This window comes from Podarcis muralis, chromosome 2, assembly GCF_964188315.1.
Source record: "Podarcis muralis chromosome 2, rPodMur119.hap1.1, whole genome shotgun sequence".
Taxonomy (NCBI): Eukaryota; Metazoa; Chordata; class Lepidosauria; order Squamata; family Lacertidae; genus Podarcis; species Podarcis muralis.
The window spans coordinates 22,791,805-22,811,459 of NC_135656.1; the positions used below are offsets into that span (position 1 = coordinate 22,791,805).

General features: G+C 39.6%; 1 protein-coding gene across 12 annotated transcripts in view; it reads right to left on the reverse strand.

Moving 5' to 3' along the window:
* Nucleotides 1-19,655, reverse strand: part of BPTF (bromodomain PHD finger transcription factor) — a 64,331-nt gene that overhangs the window by 25,568 nt on the left and 19,108 nt on the right. For 5 of the 12 annotated variants that reach the window (XM_028712939.2, XM_028712902.2, XM_028712945.2 and 2 more), the window contains exons 3-18: nt 18,821-19,044; nt 16,814-17,023; nt 16,348-16,536; nt 14,004-14,177; nt 13,555-13,757; nt 12,787-13,142; nt 11,735-11,866; nt 11,281-11,410; nt 10,365-10,500; nt 9,743-9,994; nt 7,059-9,420; nt 5,718-5,842; nt 4,482-4,610; nt 4,223-4,373; nt 2,515-2,638; nt 353-605 (exon numbers count right to left, since the gene is read on the reverse strand). In XM_028712939.2, coding sequence (XP_028568772.2) covers nt 353-605; nt 2,515-2,638; nt 4,223-4,373; nt 4,482-4,610; nt 5,718-5,842; nt 7,059-9,420; nt 9,743-9,994; nt 10,365-10,500; nt 11,281-11,410; nt 11,735-11,866; nt 12,787-13,142; nt 13,555-13,757; nt 14,004-14,177; nt 16,348-16,536; nt 16,814-17,023; nt 18,821-19,044 — 5,150 coding nt within the window. The remainder of the gene's footprint in view (nt 1-352; nt 606-2,514; nt 2,639-4,222; nt 4,374-4,481; nt 4,611-5,717; nt 5,843-7,058; nt 9,421-9,742; nt 9,995-10,364; nt 10,501-11,280; nt 11,411-11,734; nt 11,867-12,786; nt 13,143-13,554; nt 13,758-14,003; nt 14,178-16,347; nt 16,537-16,813; nt 17,024-18,820; nt 19,045-19,655) is intronic. The other 7 variants (XM_028712968.2, XM_028712959.2, XM_077924022.1 and 4 more) reach the window with 4 other exon arrangements.

The window sequence follows — 19,655 nt, forward strand, 5'->3', positions numbered from 1 at the left end:
CTTGGCCTAAACCAGTTTATGCCCTTATAAAGCAGTTGAGGCACACCCCATACCCCATATTGACAAATGTGTTAACCCACAACTACAGCTTTTAACAGAAAAAAGTCTTTCTTCCCAGTTCAAGGATGTAGCTGAAGAGAGCATCAATTAGGTTTTAAATACTTTGTGTGACTGCTTCCCAGCTGCGAGCTTTTCGGCAGTCCCCTATCCCATTGGAGATCATGGCTAAGAGATGCCTGGGCATATGAACCACCTCTAATAGTACAAGTAAAAATTTGTTTATATGTGTTTTGTTTTTAAAGGGTGAAGATTCTCCGTCTTTTTTTCTTTTTTTTTAAACTAACTCATTTACCTGATGAAGACTGGCCTTGTTTAACCCAGGTAGCAAAAGTCTGGTGAAAGTTCTTGTTCTGCTGGAATGTTACTGTAGCTGGAGATCCCACTTTAGTAGCAAGCACCACTTTGGTTCCACTGGGAATAGAGCGTGGCAATGGGCCAACCATAACTTTCTGAGGAGTGGAGACGGTGGTTGCCGTACCGCTGGTAGTTGTAGCTGTAGCGGCGCCACACACGGCAGGCAACTGCTTCTGTTGCTCCAGTCGCTTCTAAAGAAGTTAAGCAGAGGGGTAAAATGAAGAAAAGCTACCACTAGTCCGCTCTACAATATCAGCCCTCTCACCCTATGTTAAAAAAGCACACTAAGGCTGTTGTGATCTTATGAATGCTCATTGGAAAGGAAGTCACGTTAAACACAGCCGGACTTGCAAGTAGGTGTATGTCTGTACCACGTGCTTCGCGTGAAAGTCATTTCAAAAGCAAGAATTTTCAAAAGTGAGATGCCACCGTATGTGCAGACAGAGCTAGCAATAGGAAGGCTTCCAAAGAACAAGTGTTCACAAGTGCCAAGCTATTATCTGCTGAAAGTCTGACTAGACTGGATCTGGTGTACCGTAGCAGCTATGAGACAGAGCTACCAAGCAGGTTGCCTTTGCTTTGAATCTCTCCTCTTGCTACGACCGCTAGGGGGTGTTCCGCTCTTGTCATTTGTAACCTGTAGGTGGTAATAATACTGATCTGCTTTAGGATTTCACGTAAGAAATCCTGCACCCTGAAAATTGGGGTTGGGTTGGGAGAGCACCCCAGAACAGCATGCAGGGGAAGGTTGTTCCGTATGTGAAGCTGATATGCTTGCACAGACACTGTTTGCCTTAGAATGATGCTGAATTCCACCTTATTTTAAAATGTGTTGTACAGGGTTTGTGTTTAAATTTTTTTTTGGCAGGGGGGAAGGCCAGGTTATATTAACAGAAAACCAACCCATATAAAGCAATGCTTTCAAAACTTCACTTCAAGTAAATAGCCTTTTCTGATTACATTATTTAATGTTTAATAATGTATAGAAAGGTGGTTCATAACTAAACATTAACCAAATCAATTTAAGGAAGACTAAATATCTGAAAGAAATATTATCTTCATTCTCATTATTAAGTGGTTTTTAACAGTCTGAATAGCTGTAATCACTACAGTGGTTGGTTGTATTTCTATTTTGTTACATGCCCCTCATATACACAGTGATTTGCTATAAAAATAACACATTTTTAGAGAAAAGGGGAATTGGTTGGGTTTTCCCCCCTTTTTAACTGGAGCGGCATTGTATCAGCTATCTAAAACAGAAAGAATGGCTTTGTCATTAAGAAATTTTAAGCAGTCACTGAAGAAAGTATTATTTTGGTAGACATTTTTCAGTTGCCTTCCCTCCGTGGGTGCTACCCTTTTCATCTGTCTTATTTTTGTATTAATGTGGGTTTAGTTTTTATTATAACGTCTTTTGTTTTGAAAGTCAAATGTACTAAAATATATCAAGCAAGCAAGCAAAATAAATAAACAAACAGGGTTGCATCTTAATTCATCATTAGCTACCCTGAGTGGACATTTTGTTGAGATAGACATAAGTTTTCCAAAAAATAAATAATGAATGACATGTTTAGAAAGAAGAATAAGTATTGAAAGAACTTTGCAGCGGTGACACCATTCTTTACTGGGCAAACAGGAAAAGTTACAGATTTTTATGACTGCATGCATGTGTCAGAATTAGGAGACTGAAGGTGTATCCACTTTTAAAAATACTGATTTATACAAATTAATAATTTAGTTTTCATTCCAACATGGAAGCGTCTCCGATTCTGTACTTGGCAGGATGTCAAACCTTACTTCCACGAGATCTAGGTTATTTAGGTATCTTAGCAACATCGACCCTGACACTTTTGTAAGACTGAAACACAACCCTGAAGGAGAGAATCAAATTCCCACTGTATGTGTAATATTAAGAGCACATCAAATGATTAATTTTAGTATCGCAATGTAGTTTTTCCGATAGGGATATGGAAATATTTACTCAAATGAAAACATTTGAACAATTCTGTGTAAGAAAGAGACACTTCCATGTTTATTTTAGGATGCACAAATGCAAGCAATGCAAACTTCAACAGGCGGGACTACCAAGAGCTACCCCACCTGCTGGGCAGCCAATCGCTGTTGTTTTAGTTGAGCCTCCATTTGGGCCTTGAATTCCTCAGCCTTCTTCTGTTCACTAACCTTAGCCTGTTGCTCAACTGCTTGTGCCTTTTCCTTCTCCACTCTGTCAAAGAGATGAACAGAAAATCACTACTGGGCATTGCAAATTACTACAAAACATGCATTTTATACCAACAGCCCATTTTATGTGATAGGAACCAATTCTCAGTGTTACTGAAATGCTACATCTAATTTCCAGAAATTTTCTAGTGCCGCCCTGTTGCATATAGGCTTGCTTATGTGCGAACTTTCTTAAATCTGGCTGTCACCTTCTGCCAGTTTAATGACAAGCAGCTCCCATGAACATTCTCACAGTTTATGCACTTTTACAAGAGAAACTCTATGGGTTGGATCCAGAGTTGAAGGCAAGTTTGCAGAAGAGACTGAGAATCAGCAAAGGCTTGCAATGAAGGGGAGAAGAGGGCGATTTTCATTTTATTTCCCCCTTTCCCTGCAGCCACCAGACCACCATCCACAATATTTTCTAGAGGGTCTCCTGAATTGGCAAAAATACCTCCCTCCTCTTTCTCCTGTGGGGCATCCCAGGGAGCTTCAGTGAGAACTGACTGAGCTTAAATCTGAAAGGAGACATAGTTAGAACTGTGTGGATAAGCAAAAAAGGCAAAGGGGTGGTGGCATGGTCCAAAAAGAGTGTGTGTGTGCTGGGGGAGGAGGAAGCCCAGATGGAATATACTGAGCATGCACCGGGTGGCTGGCAGGAATAAATGTTAATAAAGAGGCCTGATGTGAAGAAAACTGGAACCCAAGTTGCAACAGAAACCAGGAAAAACATATAAGGTAAGCACACACAGCACTGTTGCCATAATGAGACAAGAAAGGTTGAAGTTTAAAAAGTTGAGTTTAAAGAGAAATCAGAAAGTAGGTGTACTGATTATGTAGAAAGCTAAAAATATTGAAACTGGACAGAGATGTCATGAAGCTGACGAAAGCAGGGGTAAAAGCAAAAGGAGTAGAGAGGCCAGGGAGGGAATGAGTAGGAAACAGTTTCTCTAGCTGTTTTGCATACTGTTTCCTACTCATTCCCTCCCTGGTCTCTCTACTCCTTTTGCTTTTACCCCTGCTTTCGTCAGCTTCGTGACATCTCTGTCCTGTTTCAATACTTTTGGGGCTGGGGAACAAAAAGAGGACTGCACAGTTTAAAGTGTTGGGAGTCGTATCCGATGTTGCACAAACAGAAGGCAAGTTTGCACAGCACATTTCTCCCTTTTCCTCTGCCCGCACTGCATCACCCAAAATGTCAGGTTCTCCCAAACTCCTAGAGAGGCTTTTTGGGTAGAAAGTCGTGGAGGGGGAGTGGTCTTCCGCTTGCTCAACAATAGATACCACCCTTAAGTGTTTCAAATTCACATACTGATTGCAATTAGCCAACCAAATATTTGGCTTCATATCTCTGGTTTCCCAGTTTTCCATTAACTGACAGCAGGGCATGCCAACGGAAGGTATATCTATTTGATGGTGTCAAGTGTACTTTTGTTTCTACTTACTAGAGAGCACACATAGTTCAAAATAATTTTGCAGCTTTAAACTTGCTATTTTAGATATTAAATCCACACCCAACAGGATATTTACATATCTAAATACGTTCAAAAAGCAAGTCAAAGAACTTGATTTTAAGCTATTAGATTACCTTTCAGAAAATGCTTTTATTTCCCATAGTTCTAATTCCTCCTCCGCTACCCAGGTTTCAATTATAACAGGGCCTGTTTGTTTTGGAGTTTCTGGCCTTTTGGGTCGCAATGCACTTGACCGAAGCCCTTTCCTCTGAGGCGTAGGAGTTTCTGCAGGAACAGAAGGCAAATTAATATTCAGTTTAAGTATCTGATAGTGTCCCCCTAAATTCACATACTCCTCTATAAGTAACTTGGGAATTTTATATTCATGCTTACCTTTGGGGGCCTCTGGAACACCAATCGGACAAATAATTTTCCGTACACAGTACTCCGATCGAATTCCATATGGACCAACATCTCTTCGCTTGATTATTTCAGTTGTTGTTATTTCCGTTTCCGATGTGTCTACAAACAATAATTTCAAAAGTTTCAATTGCAAGTCTAGTAAGAAATGTTTCTCCACAAATTCTGGAACAACTTATTCTCAAATAACATGATGGAAATATTGGCATTTTGTTAAAAAACAGTCCAGATTTATTTTCAGTTATAACTTATTATTCTATAATTAGAAAGAGAAAACTTTCCAGTTTGCTAAACTACAGTGTCTCCATGATGCCTGACACAGGTAGCTGGCTTAAGACTCTTTGTAAATCAGGACTGCAAAACACATTTTGATATTTGTTTGTAGAGAATGCTAAAACACAGTTTCCTAGACCTCAAAGTAACTGTGGTTTAATAAAGCAGGAAGTCTCCCCTGTAATCAGGTACAGATAGAAGGAGCATTTGAGCTTGTGTTCAATGTATCCAATGATGTTGTCCTGACAGTGCAAGGACTGCCACCTGCACAATGCAACATTTTTTACCTCTCGTTGCACACCAGCTGTGCCCCCCAAAATCAGTTTTGGGTTTCCTCCAACCCTTCAGAGCAAACGGGGGGGGGGGGGGGCAAAGAGAGAGGAAGTACTGTTGCAAAGGTGGAAGTCCTTGCACTAACAGGATGACTTCACTGGATACAACCCATAGTTTGGTCAACTGGGAATGTGACACCTGAATCTGGGCTCAATGTGCCTTACATTCCTTGTTCCACTTAACGACACCCATACCACGTGGAATCACAGAATCATGGAATTGTAGAGTTGGAAGGGAATATTGCCAGGAAGGAATGGAACCAGTGAAATACAATGACTCCAGTTCTCATCTCAAATGATTCCAAGGGGATAATCAGCATAGCCAGACCTCACCCTCCCCAAATCTCCTGATGAAGATTGCTTAGGAGGAAGGAAATTTCAGTGCCAAACTGGAAACCAGACTGAGACGGGTCTAGTGAATATGACAGAGGTTATCATGGATCCATCCGTGATAAACTTTCTCAGGAAAAAAACCAAAAAACAAAAACAAACCTTTTTGCTTCAAAAGACTCTAGTTTATAATGCGTACTACAAGTTCTGAAATAATATTTAACCAGCAATGTTTTTATAAATTAGCAAAATTAACTATTCCTAAAATATCTACCTGTACGTGTAGTTCCTCCACCAGGTGGGGGTTTAGCAGCCATGTCATCCCATTTCAGACATGCCCAGAGTAACCTCAACATAAGGCTAACCCCGGCCAAAGATTTTACAGTTTGCAGTCGGTATCTAGAAAAATAACAATAAAGGAAGTCATGTAAATCACTTCTAATTTCACAAAGCAGCTGGTCTAAATGCCATCGTTCTCAGAGATAAGGCAAAGCTTCTCACTTTACAGCTGAAAGTGAAGTGTATTTTCATATAAATTACAAAAATCTGTGGTACTCATTATACAGGCCTGTGCTATCATATATTGGATCTTGCTCTATGCAAGTTTTTAGAATGAACCAAACAGGTCCAAAATATTTCTGAAACAGAGGTCCACATAATAGCTGACTTTTTCCTACAAATATGTAGGTATTGGGTGACATCCAACTTCATGCAATCGGACTTTGCTGTAGTCCCTCCCAACACCCCAACTTGGGGGCCCCATGCGAGGGAAGGAAGGGAAAGTCCCATTGAACCAAACAGAAATGCATTTAACTGCTTTGAGGTTTTATTATAGTCAAGCAGTATAGAAATGCTGCAAAATACATAACTAAATAATAATAATATTTGTTGGCAGATGGATACCACTGGATCTTACCCAAATGTTTTCCTACACCCACATCGATATTATAAAGGAAGGTAACATACAAAATGTGTAGAGGACACTAGCTGACAATTTCAAACAAAGTATGATAAACTACTAGATACTAGTGCTCTTAACCAACTGAAAAAAACTGTACATGAAACAAGGGTGTGCAATTAAAAAATCCTTACTCAAGTAAAGCAAGCTGAATAATCTTGGATGCCTTGATATTTTATTTTATTTTGTTTTGTTAGTTAGTGTTTTCTATTTTAAAACTGCCATTCTGGAAATCACCAAGGTATCGTCAAGCTCCAGACTAGGCCAGTGGAATATTGCTATGGTATGAACCATGGTTGTTCTTTTTGAAAATCCCATCACTAAATACTGACAAAATGAGGGTTAAACAAAAGCCTATTTAATAAAGGCAAAGGTAAAGGACCCCTGGATGGTGAAGTCCAGTCAAAGGTGAGACTATGGGGTGCGGTGCTCATCTCACTTTTCAGGCCGAGGGAGCTGGTGTCTGTCTGCAGACAGCTTTGCGGGTCATGCGGCCAGCATGACTAAACCACTTCGGGCGCAATGGGACACCATGATGTTATAAAAGCGAGAACACCTGAAGTGCCGAATTTTCATGCTGGATTATAACACGCCTACCATTTGTACGAAGACATGTTCTCCCACCCAAATGATTTTAAAGAGCTGTTAGTACTGTACCTCCAAGTGATACCAAACGTTGGTCTCGGGGATGGATATGGCCAAATATCCAAAGCAGGCTTCGCAGTATAGTTGAAACAGGGAACCTCTCTAATCCCTCCTCTTCTTGCTAGCTTCTTCAAGTCGTCATTGGGCAAAACAAATATGCTCTTTTTACTGCTTTTGGTAACAAACTTCCGGTAAGATGGCAAGGCTGTTCCAGAACGAGTTTTTTTCGGCCTTGAAAATTTCATGAGCTTCACTTTGTCCCTTGTGGAATATTCCTTGCTGACTGTCATAGAAGTCACCAAGGTTCCCGCTGCAGTAGTCAAGGAATCAGTCACTGTTGCTGTTACCACAGTTTTGCTGTGCTCCTTTACGGAAATGACATCAGTATTGCTATCTGTAGTGGGAGCGGTAAGTTTTCTTACAGTGGTCGTTGTGGTCGTGGTGGTGGTTACAGTGGATACAGAACAGTTTTCCATGGATGATACCCCACTTTCTCTATCTTCCTTGATGGCTGACAATCCAGATACTTTATAAGTAGTTTTGGATTCTGTAGAAACAGTTGACGTGGTGGTCACTTCCGTAACAACGGCTTTTACTACACTTTCTCCGTTGACGCTTTCGATTTTGTTGCTTATCGGTAATCCATTCTGATCAGCAAAGTCATTACTCAAGCTAGATTCCTCACAGGAAATTACAGGTGATGGAGCAGTTTTCGTAACACAAGGTGGTTCAATCTCCATGCATTCGGTTTCATTATATATATTGTTTTCACTGGAGGAATGGAGAGATGTGATGGATGTGTCATCAACAAGACTAGACCTTTCAGGAGAACACTGCTTTCTTCCAGTACTTTGATTAGACTGAGACATATCATTCTCTCTAGAATCACCACCCACAGAACTCTGTACACCCAACTTACTGACCAAATTATCATTTGCATCTTCCACTGCAATATCACCATTCATAAATGGTTTTAGAGATTCGTTAGAAGAAAATGATTTGACCAGAGGGTTGCTTTTGCTAATATTATTGATTTTCGAGTCAACGCCGCTCTCGGTTTGTGCAAGTGTCTCTCTCTTTAAGCACTCTTCATTAGGTAATACTTTAAAATCAGTGTCTTTTCCATTAATCTGAAATGCTGCTGGCTTCCCCTTTTCCGTTTGTGTATTCAATTCCCCGTTTTTATTATTATTTTTGTCAGCAATACTCTTAATCTGATCAAAACACTTGTTTATGGAACTCGGTGGGACACACTTCTCCTGGTCTTGCTTTTCACCATTTGTTTCAGTGATTTTAGTCTTCACCACCTCATCAATAATATTTTCTCCAATCACGTCAGGAATTTGGGCTTCAAATGCCTTTTCTGAAATTAGCTCAGTATGCAGCGATTTTAGGCCCCCGAGAGTCTGCTTTGGATTTAATGCAATTTTGGGTTCAGACGCATCTGCAATGTTTTTCACAAGACTCTCTTTTGCTTGCAGAGATACCATGCTGGGATGATTTTCTAACCTACGAGCTTCTGCAGAATCACAGTCATGTTTTTCAGATGTTAACGCTTCATTTCCTATCTCAGTTGAAGATGAAGTGTCTCCTTCACAGCTGCTTTCAGTTACCATTGGCCGAATAACATTTCCGCACTGAGACTCAGTATTTGCTTGCTTCAAACATTTTGCGTTGTCCTCTAAGATACCACATGTTGTTGTTTCTTTGTTTTCTACTGGTTTAGAGTCTTCTGTTTTCAAACAGTCAGTGCTTTTCTCCTTACTCTGCACTTGAGGGTTATCCGTATCCATGGATTCAGAAACACTTTCATTACTATCTTTTGCTTTCAAACTTTGAGCATCTGGACACTGAACTGAAGTTGCACCTGCTTCTCCCTCTAAAAGCCTATTCAAGCAAGGCAAAGATTGGACTGATTCACTGGTTTTGGTAAAGTGGCGATTGCTAGGTGACAAGCGGTCTTTAACAGGATCTTCCGTTTGATTTGTGTCTGAAGTATCAATTCTGCTTTGGGATGTCAAATCTACTTGCTTCTCATCTCCTGCTTTAGGTAACTGTAGGTCATCCTCACTCTCCTGTTGTCTCAACAATTTACAACCTGAAGAGTTAGAACCAGATTTGAGCTTTATTCTTTCTAGTCGCTGCTTTTCCTCAAGTGTAAACTGTTTTACTCTCCTTTCAAGCAGTCCATCTAGTTTTGATGATTTTACTTTCCTTTTGTAAAATGTCCTTAAGTGGAAACTCTCGCTGACGTTGATTAAATCCACACTGACTGGGGCTTCCTCATATTTTGTGGAGGTATCCACTTTCACTTCATCAACCTCCATAGATTCTTCCTTGATGTCTTTATCACCTTCACCAATTTCTTTCTTCTCTGTGAAGAACAATTTAAATTCAGTAAGACATTTTGGTAATTACTGGGTCTTTCCGACCTGTTTCACCTAACCCACGTGGTTCCATTCATACATATCACAACTGTGTGTGACCACAGCAACGGGAAGTGGCTTCCATATGTGTGCAGGTGAATGTGTCAATGGGTCTTTAGTGTCTGACATTCACAGTTTCAATTTTTTTTTAATGCGCCCCCCCAATTGTTCTCAGATTTACATAAGCACACATACATTCTGCTAAACAGAATTAATCCGTGTAAACCTAAATACTCACCCACCCACCCATATGCCTTAAATGCTTAATACCTTCATTTGCATGAACTGATTTTTCAAAATGTTTGATTTCAGATTTTTCTTCATGCGGTTCATTTTCTTCCTTGGTTTGAGCTCTCTTTGTGGTCTCGGAATTTTCAGTTTCTTTTTGGTCCTTCTTGTGTGGCTCACGGAAGTATTTTATCTTTTCTTTCGAAGAACCATGCTCGACCTTCACTTTTGCTGGAGTTTTCCTTTTATCCAGTTCACGCTGTTTTTCTGGGATGGTAGTAGTTTCACTTTTTGCTGATTAAAAAAGGACACGTATATTTACTTATAAGATTTCTATGCCACCTTTTCAAACTCTCAGGGTGCATGCATTAAAGAGAGCATTAAGTTATGGTGTATAACAAAAGTATTCAAATGTATTGATTCTTGCACCAAAACACAGAATTTTGAACTCAGAAATATAACTGTAATTAAAAAGGCAAAATTCTTACAATAAAATACTCAAAACTTAGAATGAAGCAATACATGAATGCATTTGCGTATCCCAAAACGTTAAAAAATGGAGCTGTTCGAGAACTGAGGTTTGACTATAGTGCTGTGAAGGCCTGTTTATGATGCAGTAACTAACAGTAAAAATTATTTCAAAGCAAAGATATTTTACACTCACCTGGCAGTAATTTCCTGTAATTGACATTAGTATTTCCTGGTAATCTTGGTACAAATCTATGAACGTGAGTTTTACTAATCCAGATCCATCCACCATACCCTGTTACTCTATATTCTTCTCCTTTTTGTTTCCAAACCTGTAAAGCATTACAGACACATTTTAAAATAATAAATTTACTTTAAAAGCTTATATACAGTTACAAAAATAAAAGATGGCTTTTCAACAAATGCTGCAGGAATGGCTACAACACAGATCTGCAACATAAATGCATGAAAAAGGACTGAGCACACTACTAGAAATAGCCTCTGCTCCCAACAGTAATGCACATAGAAAAGCAACAACATTTTAGGGATGCAGATTTGCCATGACCAGTTGGGTTCCTAGAACCCCGATTTCCACACAAAGAATACTAGGGATGCATCTATGCAGCTACTCGGGCCTTTTTTTTTTTAGAAGGGCTTATCAAAGGGTTCCACATAGACTTCTTAGTGATTGTTATGGATAACTCTTACTACTATATTTTGTTTTTAGGCTTTTTTGTCATGGGGCTAGAAGGAAAAGGAAATCATCTTCATTGAATAGATGGAGTACATGGGATCTTGACCTGTCTCAAATTTCTCTTACACTTGGAACTGGGATATGTAAATCACATCCTATGCACATAAAGTATCAAAGATGTTTGGTGAAATCTCTCTTCTATCACCAGAGTAAGATTACAATCCATCATGGATTATTATTCAATTAAACAATGGCCAAGACACGAATCAGTCTCAAGTTCTCTCTTTTCATCGATCCTATTACTCACCATGTTAAAAAAAAAAAACACCCCCACCCCATACAGCCTTTTAAATTTAATAAAGGAAGAGCAGAAATCTGCTAAAAACATTTACTTAAGATTACTATGCAGAAACTGTACCTGATGTTTGATAGGAAATGTGTATTTCACCCATGTTGCTTGCTGCATGGTTTCTTCTTCCTCTTGTTTTCTTTCCTTCTTTTTCACTTTTTCCTTTTCTTCTCTTTCAATAGCTGTCATTCTGCGCAACCTAATCGCAAGATACACATTCTTTTGGGCCAGTTATACTACAGATACACAAACAGCTGCACGCTGCCGTACAAACACCGAATGCAGTTGAATCAAGAGCATTTAAAGTACACTGTTGTTGAACTTTCAAAGTAGTTTTTCCATTGCTGAGATTAAATGACATGAGTCAACTTCCAGGGGGCGAACATATTGCAAAAACTGTGCCCGTGAATTTTCAGTGTGCCTGACAAGAGGTTTTTTTTTATAATGGTGTTAAATTCCCCAGTACAGTACTTGAACATATTTTAATGTAGACTTATGTTTTTCACTCATTCAGACATCTTACCTGGTGTGTCCCAAGGACTCCCTCCAGATTGGCAGCATGACAACTGGCTTGATTGCACATTCCAATATGGCTAAAGCCAATGCAAATTCTCTAGGTTTACTACACATCTGCACAGCCTTGATCCAATTAGACCTACAGGTGACAAAAATATTATCAGCAATACATTCGCTGCATACAGTAGGATAAATGCTACGTCAATAGCATACTTTAAAACAAAACTGCCCAGAGTGGCAGGGGAAACCCAGCCAGATGGGCAAGGTATAAATTATATATTATATATTATAAAACACTACCTCTCTTCATTAAAATCCCTCCTAATAGTGTTTCTATGGAACGTATGGCACAACACACTACAGTGGTACCTCGGGTTAAGTACTTAATTCGTTCTGGAGGTCCGTACTTAACCTGAAACTGTTCTTAACCTGAAGCACCACTTTAGCTAATGGGGCCTCCTGCTGCTGCCGCACCGCCGGAGCCCGATTTCTGTTCTCATCCTGAAGCAAAGTTCTTAACCTGAAGCACTATTTCTGGGTTAGCGGAGTCTGTAACCTGAAGCGTATGTAACCTGAAGCATATGTAACCCGAGGTACCACTGTAATTCAGCCTGCAACAAAGCCTATGTGCATGCAACTGAGACAACTACATCAATTTCCCTTCTTTTTTTCCATTTCCACCCTGTCAACTTTTACTGTAAACTCATCTTCTTCAGCTACCCTGCAAGTTGATGGTGCTTAACTTATACTAACTTACAAGCTGTATACTAACTTATGCTCAGAAAAAGGGAGCAGGGCATTTATTTATTCTGCAAATTCCAGCTTCTCATGTAGCAACCTGTGCCCCTGAAAAGCCTGCAGACAGCATGGAAAGTGTTCCTGAGGGAAACGAGCAATAGGTAAAAACTATTGTGCCACTCCCCCCACTGCTTCCACCAGCAGGGAAGCTCTTCTGCAGGTTCCTGCACAAATGGTTCATACACAAGCAAGTCTGGATCCAACCTATATAATTTTTAAAACCACTGCATAAAAAATGATGAAAATCACAACTATATTCACCTGTGTGAAGCCCAGTTGGGGTGAAGGAATGAGGATGGGATGTTGTTCTCTAGCTGAATTATTGTTAATCTCAGGGTGGATATCGTGAGAACCTTTGACCCGTGGACAGAGCCATTCCATTTGAACTCTCCAGCAGGACTCAGACAAAATTTGTGAGAGAGGTGTCGCCTCTTGTCATGATCTTCCCGGTGTTGATGCTTGTTCAAAGCAAAAGAATTGGTGGCATATTGATTGTGGTACACACGGTACTTCCCTTCTTGGCCTAGTTTGAAATAATTGCTGATGTTTCCTTTCATCACTATTTCTTTCTTCGTGTTCAGTCGGGAGATTTCTCCTTGGGAATTAACCACAAGGACCTTATTGAAATAAAAAACAAAATGCACACAAATTTTTAAAAATTACAATCTTTGGTCTTAGATTTTAGTGTTAGCCCAATCCCTGTTATCTTTAGGAAATGTAATGGCGAGGATTAGAAAATGTAGCTCTTAATCTATAAATATGTGCACAGGATGAAATAGGCTCAGACTGTAAGAACTTAAGCTAAGGATAAACTTGTCTTCAAAGTTGATTTTCCTAAAGAAACAAACTCTACTTATACCCAGGTGTAGGTTCTGTTAAAATCAATAGAGCTGACTTTTGAATAGCCATGAATAAGATTGTGCTGTTAGTTTTCGCCACCCAGTAGAAGCCACCAGGTGACCACCTTCATTTTGCTTTCCGTGAACAGGAGTATGTCTGCAGTAAAAAGTCTGCAAAATTAACACAAACCTCTTTGCCTTCTTTAAATAGCTTATTTGCTTCATGTGCAGCAGCAGCAACTTGCTGACTTTTCAGCTGGCTGAGTTTGCTATCCGGATTTCGTAACCTGGTGACCATCCGTGTTGAACCCGGCGTGCCTCTTCCAGTGTTTGGAGATTCACTTCGTTCACTGTTAGATCTATCCCCTGTCAAAAACCAAAACAAACCACCCACTTAAACAGGAGACAGAAAGGCCAATTAGTACAGATATTGCTGAAAAGTGTCATTTTAGGAGCAGCAATCAGCTACTCCAGGCATAGGCAAACTCAGCCCTCCAGATGTTTTGGGACTACAACTCCATCTAACCCTTAGCTAACAGGACCAGTGGTCAGGGATGATGGGAACTGTAGTCTCAAAACATCTGGAGGGTCGAGTTTGTCTATGCCTGAGCTAATCTAAAAAGACTGCTTTATTTTTACCTAGCTCCTCTGAGCTCTGGGATCCTCCTTCAATATTTTCCATTTCATCAGAAGCCTTCATTGATTCATCCTGCATGGAATTTAGTACATTGCTACAGCTGTTTTCTGGATCAGACAAAAGTGCTTCAGTGGAAGGACCAACGTTCAGGCTGGGAACCATCTTAGCAGTTTCATCTGTGAAAGATAGGAACTATTTATGTATGTAGTATTACCTGAAGGGGACTTTAAAATGCAAAATGAACATCTTGAAATCAAAAGGTGCTGAAACATCAATAGTATGAGAATATAAATGATAATTTATTTCTGAATTTAAGTCAACAGGTGTTGTATATATTTTAATTACGTGCACCTTCTTCTAAAAAGCCACTATATTTCTTATTTTAGCTCAACAGCTAAGCACATTGTTATTCCTGCATTTAGCAAACATGATTAATAACCAAATTACACATTCTGAAAAATCCCATTGGGGAGTGGGAGAAGAAGAAAGGTTGAATTTGTATGCACACCCACATTAAAAAACCACAACCTTTGAACACTGAAACGATTACATGGGAAGAGGGGTTAGACAACAACTTTTCCCAGATACATGTTTTACATAAAGGGAGCTGTATATTTTGGTTAGGTGGGAGAGCTTACAGAGAGGATTACTGAAGACAGTCTCCAATGCACAAAAGGAATACGTAGGAGACATGAGTAAGAGGACAGGGAGGAATAAACAAAAGTATTTTAATTATGAACAGAACTAAAAGAGGGGCAATTATTTTTGAATTGTTGCTATCAATCTTATCATGAGTCACCTGAAATCAAGGATGAAATATCAAGATGGCCAGCACTGAAGATGATACCACATTATTCAAGGCAGTAAATTCTCAGATCACTGGCAACAAAACAACTCCTAACAGGTTCACAACAAGCTGCTGAGGCTGCTAGTTGGGCAAGAAACATCCATGCAAATAAGCCTGTACATATTGCTGTGGTATTCACAACTTCTGCAGTCGTGGAACAGCACCCTAGAGACATAGTTTCCCAACTGGTCTTTATATCTATCATATAAAAATAATATATTGCCGTCATTTCTATACAATGATACTTCCCCCCTATTTACACATTCTCCAAATCTTTCCAAAAGAGGTTCACATGCATGAGATCGATGACACTGATTCTGATCTATTCACATTCATTTCTGTGAGCATACTCTACAATCTCGGCCATTACACCAAGTATTTTTACTGTGGGATGTCCCCAACATGGCATCCATGGGATCATGCTCTGTCGCCCAAGAGGCTCTCACTCCTTTGCATGCCATACTACAATATGAGCCAATGCATTCTGGGAGTTCTAAAAATAAACACAGTGCAAATCCATGTGAAACGTAATTTCAAATTCCCCTATGAAGAAAAAGTTTGCCCATGTGGAGGTAATGTGCCTGAAGACTTACTCTACTACTTACTGGTATGCCCAATCTATGAGGACTCAAGAGCAAAGATTTAAATCTCCCAATTGGGAGATTGAGATGAGTATGTGATAAACTTTTTATTAGGGAACAAGTCCTCTTACACCTCACAAAAAGTGGCATGTTTTGCCTTTAGAGCGTCAATTTTAAGGAGAAAAGTTTGTGGGGATAAGTTAAATTATTCGGGGGAATCAAACTCTTATCGGGCAGGATGCCTGATTTTAATAATTATTTTAACCATGTCATGCATTTTATTCTGCTTTCATTCTGTCTTATGTATTTTATCTTTCGTAACAGCTTTGGCTGGACAAAATAAATAAATAGTAAAGATAAAGGGACCCCTGACCATTAGGTCCAGTCGTGGCCGACTCTGGGGTTGTGGCGCTCATCTCGATTTTTTGGCCGAGGGAGCCGGCGTACAGCTTCTGGGTCATGTGGCCAGCATGACTAAGCCGCTTCTGGCGAACCAGAGCAGTACACGGAAACGCTGTTTACCTTCCCACCGGAGCAGTACCTATTTATCTACTTGCACTGGTGTGCTTTTGAACTGCTAGGTTGGTAGGAACTGGGACCGAGCAACGGGAGCTCACCCCATCGTGGGGATTTGAACCGCCGACCTTCTGATCGGCAAGTCCTAGGCTCTGTGGTTTAACCCACAGCGTCACCCGCATCCCAAATAAATAGTAGTAATCCCAAATATTTGAAGGCTGCAGCAACACAAGTCTATCCGCATTAAATCTGGGATACTATTAATTCAGTCGAAGACAAACAGAGTGTCAGGGATGGCAGTGAAAACAAGCAGCACAAATAGCATACACTGTAAGTGGTTTTAGGCGATTTCCATTTACATAACTGTTATGCTCCTCTAAATTACAGAGGTATTTTCTGTACCTGAAACATTCTTGAGGGCCTCTGATGTCACCAGCTTCTTGTTCGCCTCATTATCATCCAGGATTTCGGACTCATTTCCGACTGCACTTTTTCCTTCAGAAGCAGTAGACTCTCCAGCAGGAGGATCTATGCTGTTGCCTCCAACAGCTGATGTCACGGAGTTGCTTTTATCTATAGCATCTGTTTGCTCTACAGTAACAAATGAGTAACAAAGTGCAACAGGTGTTTTAAAAACTTGGTTATACAAAGATGCCAAGTTTTACCTACACTGAAATGAAAGTTTGTGAAAACTGCTTGGACTATGTCACTGGGGAATGAGAGCTGATTCTGTGATGAGAAGAATGTCTGTCTGAATCTGAAATTGTTGACAGACCAAAAGATACAATAATAAATGCTATTAAAAAGAAATACACGGGAGTAAACACTACTGCAGAAAATATGTTAATTTCGCAAGTATCGTCTTTACCTTCCTTTCTTCCTTTTTCAGAACTTTCATCTGGTGGCGTTTCTTTGTTTACATCCAGCAGTTGGTTCGAAAGTTCCTCTTTGCCATTATCAGTATCTGTACTGTCTTTATTCTCAACACTAGCCTTTTCCTTTTCCGTTTCATCAGCTATTGAGCTTTTATCTTCTGGTATTTCCCCCTTTCTGGCTCTGATTGCTTCCAGAATCTCTTCTAAAGCAAAAAATGGACAATAGACACCTAGTTCAAAGACTAGGGGCTCCAGAAGTATCCATTTTAACCCCTGACAGACCCATCTAACAATTGGATACATGGTCCACAGTGCAATTGACATTTGTGAAGTACTGTTTGCACATGTAATTTTTAAAAAGTCATTTAACAGGTGGATTACAAGTTGATACAGGCGACTCTCAATTTACATCACGGTTATGTTCCAGGGATAATATGGAACACCAAAATCTTGTATAGTCAAAACACACTGGGTGCAATGGCGGACGGGATTGCCAAAGTTTTCCTTCCCTGGACCCTCAGACCCCTTTTATTTTTTTTTGCCAAGTGTGTAAAGTTGAATACGCACAAGTTAAATGCACGTAAATTGCAAGTTACCTGTATACATAGTCTCAAAAATGGCAGGGATTGCAAATTGACAACATAAACATGGAATTTTGTGTACATCACTCAGTCAATATGGATAATCTACAACTCTACAAGCGATGTCAGAGAACATGCATTAATTGCTATTGATTCTGCAGATTAATTGAAGTTTTGATAACATGCATATATAGTAACCTAACAGATCTACAAATCTGTGGATCCTGGACATTAATCTGGCTCCAAACATGCAAAGACTGAAAAATAAGGCTGAGCAGTGGGATTATGGAAACCTCAAGTTAGCGACTCTTCCAACAAGGATGATAATCAATCTGACCTGCTCCTGCCCTCATTTATTTATCCGCTGCAATATTTTCAGTGCTCTAGAACTAGACTCGGATCCTAGTGCCACCAAGAAATCCATTTGGTTTGAAACAAGTGCAGACTTGAGAAGAAAGCTGCGCTCTTCCAAAAGGCAGGTTTCTCCCAAAGCAAAAGGATGCTCACTGCAAAATAGGGTCCTCAGTTTATGTCTCCAGTTGTTGCCCTGTTTTAAGGCACCCAGCCTAGATGTAGCCAGTAATCCAACCGTTTGCAAAGAAACATAAATTTGCTACGGCTTCTACAAAACAGAACACTGCCAAGGGATGGTTGTGAATAAAAAGTATGGAGCAGGTGGTCTTGCCCATACTGACCCACTTAAGACTGAAGTATTATTTCTTCTATAAAGCAGTGGAAGTTTTGTAAATGCCACTAGGTATTATGATCAACTAACGAAACTGATAATGGACAAACACTATACTGGTGACTATTTTTCAAAGGCACACTACAGCTAGCTATATTTAGGAGTGAAAAAGACAAGCTTAAAGTCATCAGGAAGAGCTCTGTAGACTACAGGTGTTAGAGGAAGAATCACATTTTATCTTTTGCTTAAGAGCAAAAATATACCATTTTATCTTTAAATACACCCCCCCCCACACACACACAGAGAGTTCCACAGCCAACACCATTCAATTTGTTTCCTCCTGAAAAAGAGCAGAAAAGTCACCTTCCGCTCACATCCTTCTGTATATAGATCCCCTGCAGTTTCTCAGGTTTTTTGCACTATTAAACTTTCTACATAGGCTAGCGCTTTTTCTGGAGCAGCAACAAGGGTAGCCCTGGACCAATGCTTTGCCATTTCCCTGAAAAAATCTGTAAGGCCTAACAGGTTTAATATGTACCTAAAGGCTATATGTATTCCGGTGGCACTATAAATGCAGTCCATGGAACTTGGCCTTCCCAATTTTAACAGACATGCCCTTTTCCTCATAAACCTTTCTTCACTAGAATACACGTCAATGAGGTAGAAATTCAAAATGCGCTCGATAATCCATTGTGTGCTGTTAGCAATTCAGGATTAGTTTTGTAGATTCTTACCATTTGCTGCAGCAAGAAAAGATTTGTTGCTACCCCGTGCTTTATTGGTAAGGTCCTCTGTTATATCCATATGCCGATGTATTTCTTCATGCATTTCTTCCAGAGTTTTGCAGATATCAGCTTCCCAGTAATCTTTGTCAAGGCATTCAATTAATTCTGCCAGCTGGACTTTTGTGCTATAGTACCAGATTTTCTTATCTTTCTCACACTCTGAATCTTCCTCTCTGTGACAGTATTAGAATAATTGTTTATGAGACAAATGGCAATGAAACATATGTATATACTGGGAAAGAAACAGGAATGAAAAGAATAACTGAGTTCATATCGTAAGTTCACTGTTGAGCATGTATTTTTAGTTTACCACAAACAGCTATTACCAAACTCTAAAAAATGTTATAACATAATTCAGTTCTTCCATAATTCAACTGCATAATATGAGTTGTCACATTTAAAAATTGTATTATCACAAAGCACAAACCTTTTCTTCCCTTTCCAATACACAAATAATATGCTTCTTTACCATACTGTACAATACTATAAAGTATTATGACATTACAAAAGGAATTTTCAATGATAATTTCAAAAATCAGACACCGAATCATTCGAAGAAATGATTATTTCTTCCAGGATGTTCTGTGGCTTCTCACCTAAGAAAAATCTCAACATAAGTTTTATTCACCATGAAGTTCTGTACAACCAGTTAATCTGGTCCGATTATTGATGACTTGGAACTGTATAGCAAAAATATGGTGACTGTCTATTTCACACAAATCAGAATCCTTAAGTGGAGGGCAAGCACTCTGGGTACAGGCACGATTACTTTACATCACATTTA